The following is a 17801-nucleotide window of genomic DNA, read 5'->3' on the forward strand; positions in this document are numbered from 1 at the left end:
ATTGAATGGGAAAAGGTTCTGGTGAAGTCACTTGAGCTCTGAGTACGTGACTAGGCAGCTGTCCTTGGGGCAGTGGAATTAGCATCGGAATACAGATAACTTTAGGGCAAACCACAACACCAACATATAACAAAGACACATGCTCCACTATGTTCATAGCAGCCTTATTTATAATAGCTAGAAGCTGGAAAGAACCCAGATGTCCTTCAGCAGAGGAATGGATACAGAAAATGTGGTACATCTACACAATGGAATACTACTCGGCTATCAAAAACAATGACTTTATGAAATTCATTGGCAAATGGATGGAACCAGAAAATATCATCTTGAGTGAGGTAACTCAACCACAGAAATACACACATGGTATGCACTCACTGATAAGTAGATATTAGTCCAAAAGCTCGGATTACCCAAGATGTAATCCACAGACCACGTGAAGCTCAAGAAGAAGGGCGACCAAAGGGCAGATGCTTCAGTCCTTCTTAGAAGGAGGAACAAAAATATTCATGGAAGGAGATATGGAGACAAAGTTTGGAGCAGAGACTGAAGGAACAGCCATTCAGAGCCTGCCCCACCTGGGGATCCAGCTCATACAGATACAGCCACCAAACCCAGACAATATTGCTGATGCCAAGAAGTGCATGCTGACAGGAGCCTGATATAGCTGTCTCCTGAGAGGCTCTACCAGAGCCTGACAAATACAGAAGAGACTGCTCACAGCCGACCATTGAACTGAGAATGGAGTCCCCATTGGAAGAGTTAGAGAAAGGATTGAAGGAGCTGAAGGGGTTTGCAACCCCATAAGAATAACAATACCAACCAACCAGAGCTCCCAGGGCCTATACCACCATCCAAAGAGTACACATGAACAGCCCCATGGCCCCAGCTGCATATGTAGCAGAGGATGGCTTTGTTGGGCCTCAATGGGAGAAGACTTTGGTTCTGCCAAGGCTGAATGCCCCAGTGTAGGGGAATATCAGGGTGTGGAGGAGGGAAGGGGTGGAGGATGGGTGGGGAAAGGGGATAGCATTTGAAAGGTAAATAAAAAAATATCCAATTTAAAAAAAAAGACTATTTTGCCCTTTAAAAGAAAGGAAGGAAGGAAGGAAGAAAGGAAGAAAGAAAGAAAGAAAGATAGAAAGAAAGAAGAAAGAAAGAAAAAAGAAAGCAGGCTTATTTGTAGACACAGAAAAATCCCTCAGTTTGAAGGAAATGCCCACTCTTTCAGTGAAGATGGCAGCTGGCTTCATTCTCCCCTCTCTCTCAGCAGGGAGCCAGCAGACAGCTTGGAGGAGATTTGCTCCGAAATGGCAGGGAGGCTGGCTGTTGAAGAGGCAGGAGTTGGCACCATGGCTGTTCGATGAGTGTGCAGGAGTGTGGCTGCACTTGGTTTAAACTTGGACCTCACTGAGTGTTTCCTTCTCTGCCTTTTGGTGCCGTGAAAGCAGGATGCTGGCTCCAACCCCAGCATCCATCCCCATGGTCCATCCACGCTGTACAATATCACCCAGCATGAGAAGCAGAGAAGTCGTACACAGCCGCAAGCCACTACAGTGTAAATGAACCCTGAGAAGAAATGTCACCACGTGGTATAGGGTTCCAGGCTGGAGGGAAAGGGACAGCAGGACTGGCCTCTTCCAGGGGACGAGAGTGTTCTCATGTTGGCTTTGGTGACGCTTGCGTAACTCTGCTGCTCTCCTGGGAACTAGTCAGTTGTGTACTGTGGGGTGTTGAAATGTTGTCTCAGAAGAGCTGTTAAAAACAAAACAAAACACCCAAGACACAAGAGAGACAAGCTTTGTCTGACACGCCTCACTTTGGAGAACAGTGTGCAGCGCTGGGGAACCTTACGGTTGCTGGCACCCTCTGTCCCCCAATCCTGCCTTCTCCAGAGCAGGCCTTCCTCTATGGGCTCCCTGCACAAGGAGAGGGTTCTCCCTCTCAACCTGGCACTTGCCCTTGGCCTGTTATTCTGACACCTCCTGTCACTTCCTTGCCCTCCAGTCCTTTCTGAAGGGTCCACGGGCTTCCCCAGGAAAGCAGGTTTTATTCAGATGGCCTTCCCAGGGCACATTTCCCAGGAGCTCCACATCTTTTGGGAGCCTCTGGTGCGGGCTGGCCTTAGCCTCCCAACACTGTTCCTTTTTTTAGCCTCGCCATCCTCCGGCCCACTCTGTTTCCTTTTATTTCCTTCCCTTCACAGCCACCCTGAGCTTCCCACCCCACTGGCTTAGTGACTAAGACCAAAGCTTAATTGCAGCAGGCCTTGGAGACAGCCCCCTAGGAGACCGGAAGGACCTGGATCCCAGGTCTGACTGCCTGTGGCTGTGAGAGCCGAGGCTTCCCAGCTGTGAGTGACAGTCGCTGGTGATGTCTGGATCTCTTTCCTGCTTTGATTTTTATTCGTTGATTTAAGGAGCAGCATCTTAGTCAGGGTTTCTGTTCCTGCACAAACATCATGACCAAGTAGCAGGTTGGGGAGGAAAGGGTTTATTCAGCTTACACTTCCACATCGATGTTCATCACCAAAGAAGTCAGGACTGGAACTCAAGCAGGTCAGGAGGCAGGAGCTGGTGCAGAAGCCATGGAGGGATGTTACTTACTGGCTTGCTTCCCCTGGCTTGCTCAGCTTGCTCTCTTATAGAAACCAAGACCACCAGCCCAGGGATGGCACCACCCACAATGGAACCTCCAACGCTTGATCACTAATTGAGAAGATGCCTTCCAGCTGGGTCTCATGGAGGCATTTCCTCAAGGGAGGCTCCTTTCTCTGTGATAACTCCAGCTTGTGTCAGGTTGACACACACAAGCAGCCAGGACAAGCAGCACTCCAGCACACAGACACAGAGATGAGGCGGGAACCCTCATACAGGGCAACTTAGCCTCCCGCTCCCAAACACAGGAACTCTGAGTGTCTGGCTGTCGTGACTCCCTTCCTTCCAGGGTTAAGCTCTGAGAGGAGAGGAGCAGCTTAGGGTGACCCAAGAGAATCACCTGAGAAGTGACTCGGGTTGTGGAGCTGTGAGAAGAGCCACTGTTAGCTGGGCTGGGCCCGAGGGTGGAGGGGACGGGCCTCTGAAGTGGCAGGACACTGTGGGTAGAGTAGGGCACCCACGTGGACGTTGGGAAGCAAAGCATCACATCATAGCTTCTTATGCAAAGGCCGGGTCGTTACCTCTGCTCCCCAGATCGCCACCGTCAGCAGCAGTGTCCTGTGTGTCCATAGCAGTGTGGCATTTCCTAAGTGTAGCGCACGATGGTAGTGACACTTAACTTTAAATAGAACTTAAAATGTACCCGGATCTACCTTGGGGGCTTTGCTCAGCTAGCTTAAGGACTAGCAGTGAATGCTCTCCCTGGGCTGATAGTCAGCAACCCAGGAGCTCAGGTTGGCCTGCTCATTGCTGGTCTAGAATGCAGGTACCCAGCACCCAGGAAACTGGTCCATGGCCCTCCCCAGAGAACGTCATCGAAGACCACTGCACCTTTTGGACTGTGTTGGAAGCCAGTGACACCTGGGACTTAACTGCTGGGTGCCGTGGTTGGTGGTGGCAGGGTGGTGTGTGTGTGTGTGTGTGTGTGTCTGTCTGTGTGTGTGTGTGTGTCTGTGTGTGTGTGTGTGTGTCTGTGTGTGTGTGTCTATTGTTGTTGGCTGGTGTGGAATGGGGGTGGCTAGTGGGGGCCTGCGAGTGACTGGTGGGTGTAGTGCTGACGGCTAATAGGGTGGTGGGCATTGCTGGTGGGGGGTGGGGGTGGATGGTGGTGGTCATGATGACTGGCAGGGGCTGGTGGGTGGCTGTTGGGGGGTGGGTGGCTGGTGGGGATGGCTGGTAGTGGTGGGAATAGTTGGTAGGGAGGTGGTTTGTAGAGGGTGGGTGTCTGGTGGGGGTGCTGAGCAGAGGCATAATGAGACCAGAAGCCAACGAAAGCCTGTAGGTGTTTATGATCCTTTATTTTTATTTAGCAAATGCAGGAGTCAGGAGAGAGCAGTCGTTCTGACAACTGTAATGGGTCCATCAGGTTTGGGCTTGTAGAGGTGTATGAACAGGTCCCCTCTGTGGCTGCTATGGTGTAGACAGAACCTGAAGGCCAGATGGGATGTGATATATGACTGTTGGATGACACACGCTGACAGTTGGAGAGAGCCCTCTCCCGGCATTACTGGGGCTATAGTTTGGGACAGCTGTCAATATCAGCAATACCCCCACTTATTTGGGGGCCTGCAGGTTGGCAACTGACGGTGTGTTACTGGAGAGGACAGTGTTCTAGTCCTCTGGGATGTTGGTGACAGAGCATGACCCCTCAGGGTTGGTCTATCCCTCAGTGAAGGGCAGTTCTGAAACAGGCTCCTGTTCGTTCAGTACACTGACTGGTTAACGGTGGAGCTGCCCTGCGGTCCTCCAACATAAATCAGCCAGAGGATAGGGGAAGCAATGTGCATGCTTTCCGTGGGTGCCCGTGTCCACTTCCACAGAGGCCCACATAACTTTTACCCCACTGGTCTTCGTCGTGTGCCTCCCACCTCAGCTCCCAGGCAGGTCCTAGCACACACTAAGACGTGCACACAAGTAACTTGTCTAACCTGCCATGGCACCTCCGGCCACAGCAGGATCTAAAGAAAGTTCTTGATTTGCTGACACAAACGGTTCTGTTTAAGATCAGAGTCTTGAATGGAATATGTTGCATGATGAGTGAGTGTGGTAAGCACCCAACTGTTCATCCCTGGATGCTTCTCCTCTGGCCGCTCTCGTATGTACTTGGTGTGTATCTTGACTTCCTGCCTTGGGCCCAGTGGCAGCTTGGGGATGGGCACATTAGGCTCTTTGGTGGCAGGGATTTTTTTTTTGTTTGTTTGTTTGTTTATTTTTTTATGGTCTGGGCTTAGAAAATTATGGGGAAAATGTGGGTGTAAATTAGATCTGATATCGGAAGCTGACCCATAGTTACTAGTAACACATGTATCTTATATATATATATATATATATATATATAGTCTATATATAGTCTATATATATAGTGTACATATATAGTCTATATATAGTATATATATAGTTTATATATAGTGTGTATATATAGTGTATATATATAGTGTGTATATAGAAATATATACACATATATATTTCCATACATATACGTGAAATTTATTTATATAAAAAATTTTCAGGATTTAATACTTCGACCAACCAGGTCACTTGGGACATTGACAGATTAGGGAAGTGTCAGCGTTCCTAGGGTGAGGCTCGATGAGGCCTGATGAAGAATTTAAGGCAAACACACTCTATGACACTCATGTTGAAGAAGCCATTTTGTTTGCTTAAGAGTCAGGTCCCAGTTCCATGGCAACCATAGTTCGGCCGTGGGAACAAGGCAGTGGAGAGGACTCGTCAGCGTTGTAAATCTATCTGCTTTTCAATGAAGGTCGTTCTGCGCTTTCGTACTTCTGGTGTGCTGTGTGCCGTGCTTCATGCAATGCCTGAGTGGTCTTTGTCGAGCCTGTATAAACACACGTGCATATTTTCCCTGGAGAGCCTGCGGCTCAGCATGGCTCCTTCTGTGCTGGCTTTGGTTGGAGTCAGGCATCATGTAGGTTGGGATTACTACTCCTCCTCTGCTTCTGTCTGCCTTCCAGCTCATGATTCCTTAGAGGCAACTCTTTTCGTGTCTTACAGGCAGAGATTCATTCCCCCTCCCCCACCTCTTTGTCCACAGCCTCTGAACAGGTGGATGCATGTCTCAGGAGTCCTTTCTCCTTTGCAGATGTGTGCAGACTCTTTGCAGATGTGTGCAGACAGCACTGGTGTTCAGCCGCTCCTTGGAGTATTAAAAATGGCAGCAATCTTTGGAGTCAGTAATAAAAAAAATCTCTTTATCTTGGACCAAGAGTCACTGGCCTCCTGCTGCAGCTGTGAGCTGGTTTATGAAGAGTAGCTCTTGGCAGAAACCCAGTGTCTCTAGCCTGGGTTGTGTCCCAGAGCCACCATGAGCATTCATGCCTGGTCCGGAAATCTTTAACCTCTAGGTCCTCTAGGATTTAGACCCTGGGTGTACAGTGGGTATTCCTCTCCCGAAAAACCTCCAGAAGTTGTACTGTGAGGGAAGTTTAGAACACCTCTGTGGTCGGCCTGAAGCATAAACACCTGGGATAGAATCCTGGGTGCTGACCTGGAGGTGTCACCATAGGTTTTCTGTGCTTGTGGCAGCCACCCAGCACAGGTAACCTTCAGGTGCATAGAGCTTGTGGACCTGCGGTGTAGGTCAGTATGAAAATCTATATACAGTGCAGTTGCTTCCTTGCCTGTTTGTGAATTTGAATGGGTTCACGTGGAACCCTGAGTTTTCTCCTCTTTCCACGGGTCTTTGGCTAGTGGCATGGCGGAATGTGGACCATTTGTGGGCGTGTCAGTCTGCTGGTAGTGTGTCTGTGAAGTGTTCTCTTCTTTTGTGAATGCCAACCTCCATTAGTTTAGTTTACTATCCCTGGCTGGTAAGATTGCCACGCTCATTTACTTTGTATCTCAAAAGTTAGAAGCAGCGACACTAGTACCCTGACTCCTCCCACGGGGCTTCCGTTACTGCATCTCAAGGGTTGGAGGGTCCCCGTACTCTATTTTCCCACGTGCTGCTCAGGAGTCAGAATGCAAAGAGCAGCTGAGGCCCAGGCTTGTCACTAGGATTCAGGAGAGGACCAATAAGAAGAAGGGATGAATGGGCAGAGCCTCCAGGGCATAAGCCTGAAGGGAAAGACTTTTGCTGTGGGAAGGGCCTGTTCCATTGCTTGCTGCTGTGGACCTGTAAGCTCCTCCCCCTGATGTTCTCAGAGCCCAGCTGAGAGAAGAGCCTCCAAGGACATGTTTATCAGGATTCTTTTAAGCATGGGTGGAGGGAGGGAACAACCTAGAGTTAATTCCCCCTTGATTAGTATCCATTTCTTCTGCTGAGAAATCTTTTCTGGGAACTTGTAGTTTAGCCATGCTGTAGCTGTTCTTAATGGGGTACAAAATAGGGCGTCATTTCTGCATCTTTTGAAAGTCTTCACGGAAGACTCGTTATTACTGTGTCTGATTCATTATTTAATATCACCTACATAAGATGTCTGGTAAATCCCTCCCGGAGAGTCAGTGCATTTCATTTTTTAAATAAAATAAGAAAATTATGTTATACCACATTTCCCAGAAGCTCAGTGGAATGCTGTTCCCACAAGCTAGGGATGGATAGATGTAATTTTCCTTGTCTTTGCAATTCTCAGCCTTCTTATTTCCATGCAAGACTTATTCTGTGCTCGATTTTCTCACTGTCAAGGGCTTCCTGTCGTTTGTGGAAACTGGAAGGGTCGAGCTGTGGCTGTGTGCCTCTTCCCAGGGGCCCACTCTGTTTGGAGGCTTGTGGCTCCTGAGCTGTCTAACTCAGCATGCTCACGGACTGTGTAATGTGATTTATAAGTCCGGACTCACTAAAATAACAAGGCAGTAAAAACAGCTTCCAAGAATAGAATATTTTAATTGCAAAAGCCTTCTTTTCAGAAAAACACTTAAGTGTTGTTATAATACACGATCTTGTCAGATGTAAACTCCGAGGCCCAATTTTTTGATTCAAAGATTCTGTGTGGCAGAGAAGCCTTGGCTCCCGGTGGCCATTCCCACCCTCCTCAGTTGGGGGGAGACTGGAGGGAGGGAACAGCATTCAGCCCAATCCTTCCCAGTTCCTCAGACTCAAGTTAGGCCGGCCTGCAGTCTATCTTACTGGTGTTCAAGCTGGACTTCTGGTGGTGTGTTCTCAGTCTGGGAAATCCCCCGGCAGGGAGCAAGGCTTGGAGATGTAGTTACTGGAGCTGCTACGGTGAGAATGGTTACTTAGGTGGCTCTAAGAATGGGACCTGTGCTTGGCACTGTTAGGACAGCTGCACCCCATCCAGCTCTGGCTTATCCCCAGAGATTGTAGCAGTCCATATGTGAGTGTCACATACTATCTTCAGAGACAGATTGACCTCAGTAATCTATTCTTCCTGTGTCCACACACACAGCCAGAGAGATATATACACATGCACCCCCGACACACCCACCCATTCACACACACACACACACACACACACACACACAGGTAAACATATACATGCACACGTACATACACATGCACATGGACACACAGATACACACACATGCACACACCCATATGCATGCACACTCTTGCAAACATGCACATGTGCATATATATGTGCACACACACACACATGGACATGCATAGACACACATACTCATACACACATGCACACACAGAGACACACACACACTCTCAATGAAGAGAAGTTTGAGTTTAACAATATTAAAAAATGAAATATGGACCAGGCATGGGGGTATATCCCTTTAATCCTAGCACTTTGGTGACAGAGGCTAGTGGATCTCTGTGAGTTGAAGCCCAGCCTGGTCCACAGGGTGAGTTCAAAGTTAGCTGGGGCTGCATAGCTGACCCTGTCACAAAAGAAAACCAAAATGGTGAAGTAGATCTGCTGGATGGCCACAGACTATTCTATGCAAACGCCACGGCATACACATTCTTCTCAGCAGCCTGAGGAATTTCCTGTAAAATGGACTACATTTTATGGCACCGAGCAAGGATTAGCAAAGACAAAAACCCTGAAGTCATTGCTTGTGTTCTCTGTGGTCACAGTGAGTAAAACTAGGAACCAGCAGCGAGAGAAACTTCAGGACATGTACAGACTCGTGGGTCTTAAAAACCACACTACTGAAGAATGAATCGTCATTGGAGAAGTAAGGGGCAGGAGACGGGGGTATTGATGTTACCAGAATGGGATGGACACACAGCCCAGTGGGTGGAACGTGTCTGATAAGATTCGAGGTTCAAGGGTGCACCCAGGTCTTAGAAATGCAACAGCCCAAACCTAAAACCACACATGGAAAGAAATACTCAAGATCAGGAGAGAAATCAATAAAATAGAGAAGGCAGAAGAGCGCTGTAATAAGGAGCTGACTTTGCAAAAAGATGGACAAGATTGGAGAGGGGAGGGAGGGGGAGAGAGAGAAAGGAGACATTAAAAAAAAAAAAAAAAACAAACCAGCGACTTTCAGAGGATTATCATGGCATGTTTTGTAAGCCTACGCTCTAGTTGAGAAATCTAGCTGAAACAGGTAAGTTTCTAGGCACATATCACCTACCAAACTTAAGCCGAAACAATGTAAACACCTTTAGTAGGGGCAGGACAAGCACTAAAACTGAACCAGTGTGGAAAAGGTGTCTGGGGCTTGAGAGATGCTTCAGTGGCTGAGAGCACTGGCTGCTCTTCTGGAGGGCTACTCTCAGCACCACAGTGTAGCTCACGGCCATCTACGGCTCCAGTCCCAGGGGATCCAACAATCCAACCCTCACTTCAGGCCTCCAAGGGGTCTGCATGTGGTACATAGACATACATTCAGGCAGTACACACAGACACATAGACACAGACACACACACACAGACACACACACAGACACACACACAGACACACACACAGACACACACACACACACACACACACACACACACACACTCATTAAAAAGACTCCCAACTAATAAAACCCCAGGCCCCAAAAGATTCTCAGCTGAGTTATACCGTGGTTCAAGAGCAGCTGACATCAGTGCTCCTCAGCCTGTCCCATTAGACAAACAGGGAAGGGACTCTGCTGAACTCATTTTTATGAAGCTGGTCTCACACTCATATCACACTGGATAATAACAAAATGACAGGCCAATCTCCTTGAGGAAGGCCGAATCAAAGACAGTAAAATATTTCCAAGCTGGATTTGACTATACATCCAAGGTATCACTCACCATGATCAAAATGGGCTTCATATCAAGAATGCAAGGATGGGTCAAAATATACAAATGAATTCATATATATATAATATCCATATATATGTATATGATGTATATATATATCCGATTAGCTAAGAGGAATCTATAGATTCAATTCAGTCCCCATTGAAATACCAACAAGGCACCAGGAAGTTGACTCAGCAGTTCAGAGATTTGCTTTGTGATTATGGGGGACCCAAGCTCAGATCCCAGCACCCATGTGTCAAGCTGGGTGTTCCCTACATGCCTATACCTCCAGCCCTGAGGAAATATGACACCCTCTTCTGGCCACTACATGCATGCACACAGATCCGTTCAGCCACACACATGTATAAACACACACACACACACACACACACACACACACACCACACACAATTAAAACTCTTTTAAATTCCCAATGACAATGTTAATCAGAACTAGAAGAAAACAGTCCCAAGTTCTCAGACATAAACCTACATTGCTCCAACTACGTGCGTTTCTGCTAAAGTGACAAAGACATATAAGAAAGACAGCACTCACCAACGGTGCTGGGAAACCTGGAAATGTCTAGGTATGGAAGAACGAAGGTAGATCTCTCATCCTGTTGAAAATCAACCCCCAAATGGGCCAAAGATGGTAACGTAAGAACTCAAAATCTGCAGCTGTTCTAGGAAGCCACTTTGAGATCCAGGCATAGCCAGACACTTTCCGAGAAGGACTACGATGACTTGGCAAAGAATGCCAACAATTGATCAATGGGCGGTGTGAAATTAAAGAGCTTCTGCACAGCAAAGCAAACAGTTATCAAGAGAAGAGTCGGCCATCAGAATAGGAAAATAATCTTTATAGGATATAGATATGATAAAAGATTAGTATCTAGGATGTTACAAAGAATGAAAACACACACACACACACACACACACACACACACACACACACACACGCACGCACACGCGCGCGCGCAAACTTTGGGGCTAATGAGCACACAGCTCTCAAACCTCCCAGTCCTAATAAACATGAAGAGACACCCCCTCAGCCCTCAGGGAATTAACCAAAACCACACTGATATTTCATTTTGCCACAGTCAGACTTCCTGTCATTCAGACAAACAACAGATTGTAGCCAGGATGTGGAGGAAAAGGAACGTACACAGCCAACAGGAATGTAGGTTTGTCCAGGCTCTATGGAGGTTCCAGGAGGAAATAAAATCAGAACCATCCCGTGGCCCAGCTATCCCACTCCTGAGCACTTAACTAAAGGACCAAGGGGACACACCACAGAGGAGCCTGCTCACACCCACATTTACTGCAGCACCGTTCTTAGTGGTCAAGTCAAGAGACCAGCCTAAATGCCCATCAGCAGGGAATGGATAAAGGAATTGCATATATGCACAGTGGAATTTTATTCAGCCATGAAGAAGTGTGGACTTCCGTCAGGTGCTGGAAGGCGGATGTGACTGGAGACCCTCATATTAAGTAAGAACAGACAGAAAGATGGATGCCGTCTTAGTCAGTGTTCTGTTCCTATAAAGGAAATCATTTAATTGGGGCTGCCTTACAGGGTCAGGGGTTCAGTCCATTATCATCATGGCAGGAGCATGGTGTCACGTAGGCAGAAGTAGATGAGAGTTCTACATCTGGATCCACAGACAGCAGGAGGAGAGAGACACTGACTGGGCCTGGCCTGAGCTTTTGAATCCTCAGAGCCCGCCCTCAGTGACACTTCTTCTAACAAAGCTACATCTCCTAATCCTTTCAAATAGTGCTGCTCCCTGATAACAGAGCATTCAAATCTGTGAGCCTGGGGGGGGGGGGTGGTCATTCTTATCCAAACCACCACAGCTCTCATGTTGTCTCTGATTTGCCGGTTCTACAGTATATTTTACTTTATTTTTAATCTTAGTCCAGGTCTCTCTGTGTGGCTTCAGCTGTTCCGTAGCTATGCTGACCTGGCTGGCCTTGTACTTACAAGAGATCACTGCCTCTGCCTCCCCAGTGCAGATCTGTCTGTCTGTCTGTCTGTCTGTCTGTCTGTCTACCTATCTTATCCTATCCTACCTTACCTTTCTATCTTTCTATCAATCTATCTATTTATCTATCTGTCTGTCTGTCTACCTATCTTATCCTATCCTATCTTATCTATCATCTGTCTGTCTGTCTGTCCATCTGTCTGTCTATCTTTTTGTGAGTGTGATGAAAACAGAAAGAAGATTGAGAGATGAAATAGGACTAGTGGGAAGAAGGGTGCACTAAGGAGAAAGGGTAAAACTGGGGTGAATGTCATCAAAACATGTAATACACAATTGTCTTTATGAAAGCCCATGCTGTACACAACAAATATGCACCAATTTTTCAAAAAGAAAAAGAAACTCACGCAGTTTGGGAGGAGACAAGAAGGTACTGCAGACTCAGATGGGTGCTTGGACACCTGCATCCTATGTGTCCTTGACACCTGGCAGCCAGGCGGCCTGTTGTCTCTAAGCTGGTTGTGCTTATTTGGGATCACTCACTGCTCTTGGTACTTTATGATACAGACAGATCCTCAAGTCTAGGGATGCCCGGAGAAGGCACAGGGCAGATGCGTAACTGTTCCTGTCTTCCTGGGCAGAATGGCTTGCTAAAGGATGGTTCCGGACACTCATCTGCTATCTGGTGTTGCTGTTGTCATAGCAGCCAGGATGTCTCCAACCCCTCCCGTCTGAGTGGGATACATGGAGAAGGCAGTGATCAAACTGCAGTGCTAGTGAGTAAGTCCTACTGACTAGACCCCCTCTTAGGAAAACATAGTTTCAATTTCTCCTCTTTTGACTCTGTATGGATAATAAACTGAAACACTGTTGCAATTTCTCTTCTTTTGACTTTTTATGAATAATAAGCAGGATATTGGTTCTTTATCTTCCAGGAAACCATCTCCCATAGGACTTTAAAATAACATTGTCTTTCATGAAACAGGGCAACTTGTGGCTATCTACTCCTCACTGTATACTCATTGTAAAAACATATGCTCACACAAACAAAAACCCAGACATAAAAACAAAGAAAACAGTTAAAATTCAAAGGAAAGGGAAGCTTTAATTCACATCATAAAGGTGTTTTCCAGGAAGTTAGTAGCATTCAGTGATTTTTTTTTTCAACTCAAAGTCTGTGAACTCTGGAGGAACCCTTGGTCTCCAACTAGAGCAAGGGATGGAGAGTTCATTTTCCATGTGGCTGGAGCTGCAGTGCTACCTCTAAGACCAGCAGGGAAGCTATGCTTGGGGCTTAGCTCTGTGAACCTTGTTCTTGTTTGTGAATTCATTGTGATCCAAGGGCCCTGTGTCTTGGGAAGCTGGTAGAGGATGGTTTTCTGATGTGTGGAGGCTGGGCTCAGCTTTACCTGCCTTAAACAGGTTGGTCATGTCTTGATTCTACCCATGAAGAAATGGACATTCTAGGAGAGCTGTGTTTCTAGGGTAAGGGTGGCTACAAGAAACATTCTTTATGGTTTTTTTCTGAACCACTATTGGTCATAGATGATTCCTCAATGGTCCTTTAACTCCAGGAATTCTAGCTACTCAGGAGGATAAGGTGGCTGACCCCAAACTCAAGGCCATCCCGCACAACTTAGCAAGACTCTATCTTTAAAATAAGAGGGCTAGGAATGGAGGTTAGTGGTAGAGTATTCACCTGCTTGAGTAAAGCTTCCCCAACACTCCTACATAAAAAAACTCCAAGATCTTTGAACTAGTCAGATTTAGAGCCCAGTGTCTTGTCTTCTCATGGTAGAGGTAACTGAGGCCCCAAACAGACTCTAACCTCCCACTGTTGAAATAGCCTCATGCATGTTAAGACCTGTGGGCAGCTCCAAGAGATAACATGTATTGACACAGGTCATCAGGAATAAAATGCAATATAAAAAATATTGCTCATTAAAAAAACTCTTACTAATCTTCATTCCATGACTCAGGAGAACAACCTTAATGACAAGTTTAAAAGTGAGGTAGATGCTTTGTGGACTTTTTGGTTGACTAGTTTGTAAGTTGGTATATTTCTGGTTGAATTGTTTCCTTCACAAAGCTGAGCATATGTATCTGATTGTACTTGAGGAGGGTAAGACTGTTTGATGCTGTAGATCCAGCCTTAAGTGTAGAGCTCTACCATGGCTTGGGTGATTGTGTTGCTTGTCCATATCAACATAGTGATATTGACAGGTGCAAGTGTCTTCATGTCTTGCTGACAGTTTTTAGCACTACTCCAGGGAAGACATGAACAAATATTTACTCATCCAATAGTCAGCTAACAAAAGACCAAAGTATCGACATCACCAAAAATCCAGCTTGAGTTTGCTGGGGTTACTTAAAGGAGTATAGATGAGGAGTTATGTACAAGAGCAGGAACAACTCAAAGCAGCTAAATCAACAAAAGCCCACCCAAGTGTGGGTGACAACTCACAAAAGCTGTAAACCTGAAGATCTCTGCAGGACTGGCAATTCAACAACTGGGAGAACCTCTTCTAAGCAGACCTGACTCTTTATATAATCTTGGGGAAAGAGGGACTATGTAATTCTGGTAAGTTTCAGGGACTTCCTGAGACTTGTGAGTTGTTTTCTTTCTGAGTCTTAAGGAGCATCTTTCCAGAATAGAAGCTTTCAACTTATAAGAAATTGCTATCCAACAGCAAAACATTGGAAACTGAGTCTTCAACTTCCCTTCTTCTTTTATGCTGATGTGATGGAATGGTGTCCTGCCTCTCTTTATTCTAATGGACTACTATACATAGACATCTGGTGCTAGGTCCCTTTAGAACCAATATGGCTCAGACAGTTTTAGACCTATTTTGTGCTTCTGGCCCAGGAGCTAATGGCTGGGTTTGGGAAACCTCCTAGATTTATCTATGGACAGAGAGCTGCAGTATGGCAGGAATGTTCTGCAGCACATGCTAGCACTGGCTGCCTCAGAATCTCCTGCAATCTCCAAACACATTTAAAACTTTTGTAGGCTTCTCAGAGGAAGAAGGGCCCATGCTAGGAAAACAGGGGCCAAAGCAGGTTTCTCCTTTTAGACTTTTTTCTCAACTGGCAAATCATAGTTTTGTGAATGAAAAGTGAGTCCTTCTATCTTAGTCATAATAATCAAATTAAACATAGAAAAGCCCACATGAATGGACAAAAGGTTGTCTGTGCAAATGTGGGTTGGTATTCAGCCTCGAAAAGATGAAAATCTCACATCGTTTTGTAGTTTTGGAGGTTACAGGTCAAGACGGTGTGGATTCGTGGCTTTGTGTCTCGGGGGAGGAGGGGGTTGCCAAGACACTGGTAACACTTACTGTTCACCTCATGGCCAGGAAGCAAAAGAGAGAGGACAAATCAGAGTCCCACAACCCTTCAAGGGAACAATCTCAAAACCCACCCAAAGCCTCTCATCTCCAAAGACCACAGTGTTTCCCAGTGGTGCCACCCTGGGGACCAATCCTGTATCCTATGAGTCTTTGGGGGACATTCTGCTTTTGTGCCATAGCATCCCACAGTGTGGATGCAGGCTGAGTGGAATAAGGTAGTCACAGAAGATACTCATGGTTTCACAGGGGTACCCCAGAGCTGTCGGCAACACAGAGCCGTTGGCCACACAGAGCTATCAGTGACACGAAGACAGGAAGTAGAATGTTGGGAGCTGAGATGGGCAGGAGACGTGTGAGAGAGGCATGCCAGGCCCTGCTGAAAGGGGCAGATATCCAAAGTGAGAGGAAGGAGAGCATGGTGGACTGAGATGTTGGTGCCCAGCAGTGTGATTGTGTTTGCCCTATATTTAGAGATGGCTACGGCACTGCACTCTGTGTACCTTTTACCTTTGTTACGGTAAAACTAAAAATGGAGGTTTCTCTTACCCCACACTAGATCCAGAACCGTGGGGCCTCATGACATCTGCTAGATATTTTCATCTCAGTCAGCCAAGCATCTCACCCGCCCTGCTCCAACCCATGTCGCACCGCCGATGGCTACTCTCTGAGCCTTGCAACAAACTCTCTACCCATCTAGTCCCCAAGGCAGGTTGTCGCCATGCCAGACATACACATCCCAATTCCGTGGAGGCCCAGTGTGTCCAGCCACCACTTAAACTCAATTAAATCGCCACATGAAAGAACACACAACACAACAACCTCTGATCCAGTTGATAAGATGTAATTGCCCACTGAGATAAGATAAAGTTGGCTCAGAGACACACAAAATCCCGTACACATCCATCCCTTAAGAATATTCCTAACAACCTGCAAACGTGCAGAGAGGAATCTTAACATCAGCCTCCATGTTCTCTCAGCTGCCCTTCTCTCTGGCCTCCTCCTCCTCTAAAACTTTTCTCCCGCCCATCCTTCCTTCTCACCCAATGACAGGCCTTGTTCTATCCTGTACCTGCCTTCACCTGCATAATGACATCATCCCACATACCTTGATTCAAGTTTTTACAAATGGAAGGGACCAATGTGGGCCACAATAGTCTTCTATCCTAAGGCAGGGATTCTCGCTGTGCAATGATGCCGGCTACCCCGGGAGGGAAAGCAGACTCGGGGTGGCACTTGTTCTCCCCGTTTGCTCTAGAGGTGGATACACGTGTGACAAGCATAGCCCTAGGCAACATGTTGACTTTTCCGAAAGCCAAACCACACTTAGAGTGAGGTGAAGGCACACGCCTGCCTGCAAGTGACGCCGAGGCGCTGACTGCTCTGTGGTAGCCGGGACGCGTGTGACAACGAGGATGTTGAGCGATCCGTGCTAAGCTGGCAATGTGTCTTGTTGACTCTTCAGGTGAAGCCAAGAATCTCCCTTCCTACCCGGGGCCAAACAAGATGAGGGACTGCTACTGCACTGTGAACCTGGACCAGGAGGAGGTTTTCCGGACCAAAATCGTAGAGAAGTCACTCTGGTAATGTCCGCTGCTCCTTTTTACTCGACTCTTACTTACTTGGCTTCTATTTATCTTTCTTTTATTTATTTATTTGATTCTGAGTGCCTGCTTGCCTCCCTGCCCGTGCCAGGCTGCACATGCGAGGCTTTCTTGTCAAGAAGTACCCACAGGTGTGGGCTGTAGTAGGCCTACTGAGCCTCTGGCCTACTGAGCTAGTGTTCCTGATCTCCAGGGCCCTGAAATATGGGGAACTCTTAGAGCCACATCTTTCTCCCTGGACCAGAGAAGAACTTCTGGAGAAAGCCTGCAAGCGAGGCTGGAGAGATGACCAAGCAGTTAAGAACGGGTCTGCAAAGGGCTTGGTTCCAGTACCCATGAGGTGGCTCACCACCGCTCTTACCTTCAGTCCCAGGGAATGGCTCCCCTTTCTGGCCTCTGTGGGAGCCAGGAGTGCACACCATGTGTGTGTAGGCAAAACATTCATATCTGCAAAGCTCTCTCTCTTTTTTTTAAAAAGTCTGCATTAAGAGTCAAGCGAGAGTTTTAAGAAAGGAAATGTGTTAAAGCTTCCTCTCCTGGCACCATATTTCTTTAGAAAAAAAAATTTGAGACACGCAGGCTCTGTACAGAGAGCTGTAAACTGAGGAGAAAGATCCAGAAAGCATTTATTGGCACATTTTGAGCAAGGGAGGGTCAGCCAAGGAGAATGAGAATAGAACAGGACCCGTGACTCGTGAGTTTGACGTCTGGGATAAGAGCTTTCGCCTTTAGGGTGGATGTTTAGTGTGGATTTCTGGCCCCAGCATCCTGGGGCTCAGACCTTGCTTTGCCAATAAGCTTCCAGTCTAAGGAGGGGTCTGGATGTGGCTGGGAGCATGTGGGGACAGGAAGTGACATTGAAGAGCCCTTAGCAGCGACCTGCGAGTAAGTGTGGAAACAGCAAGGAGGCTGTGTCCTTACCGTCGGAGCCAGTAAGGCAGCCAAGAATATCATCAAGGCAGGCCCTGCCAGCCTCACTTGCGGTTCTTCAAGATCAAAGGAGACAGCCGGAGCCAGGGACTCCACCTTTTGGGTTTAGAATTATGGGTTGTGTGG

General features: G+C 47.0%; 1 protein-coding gene across 1 annotated transcript in view; it reads left to right on the forward strand.

Moving 5' to 3' along the window:
• Positions 1 to 17801, forward strand: part of Rasa3 (RAS p21 protein activator 3) — a 113972-nt gene that overhangs the window by 34883 nt on the left and 61288 nt on the right. The window contains 1 exon segment of the mRNA NM_031574.1: positions 16607 to 16724. Coding sequence (NP_113762.1) covers positions 16607 to 16724 — 118 coding nt within the window.

The sequence above is a fragment of the Rattus norvegicus genome, chromosome 16 (genome assembly GCF_036323735.1).
Source record: "Rattus norvegicus strain BN/NHsdMcwi chromosome 16, GRCr8, whole genome shotgun sequence".
NCBI classification, from domain to species: Eukaryota; Metazoa; Chordata; class Mammalia; order Rodentia; family Muridae; genus Rattus; species Rattus norvegicus.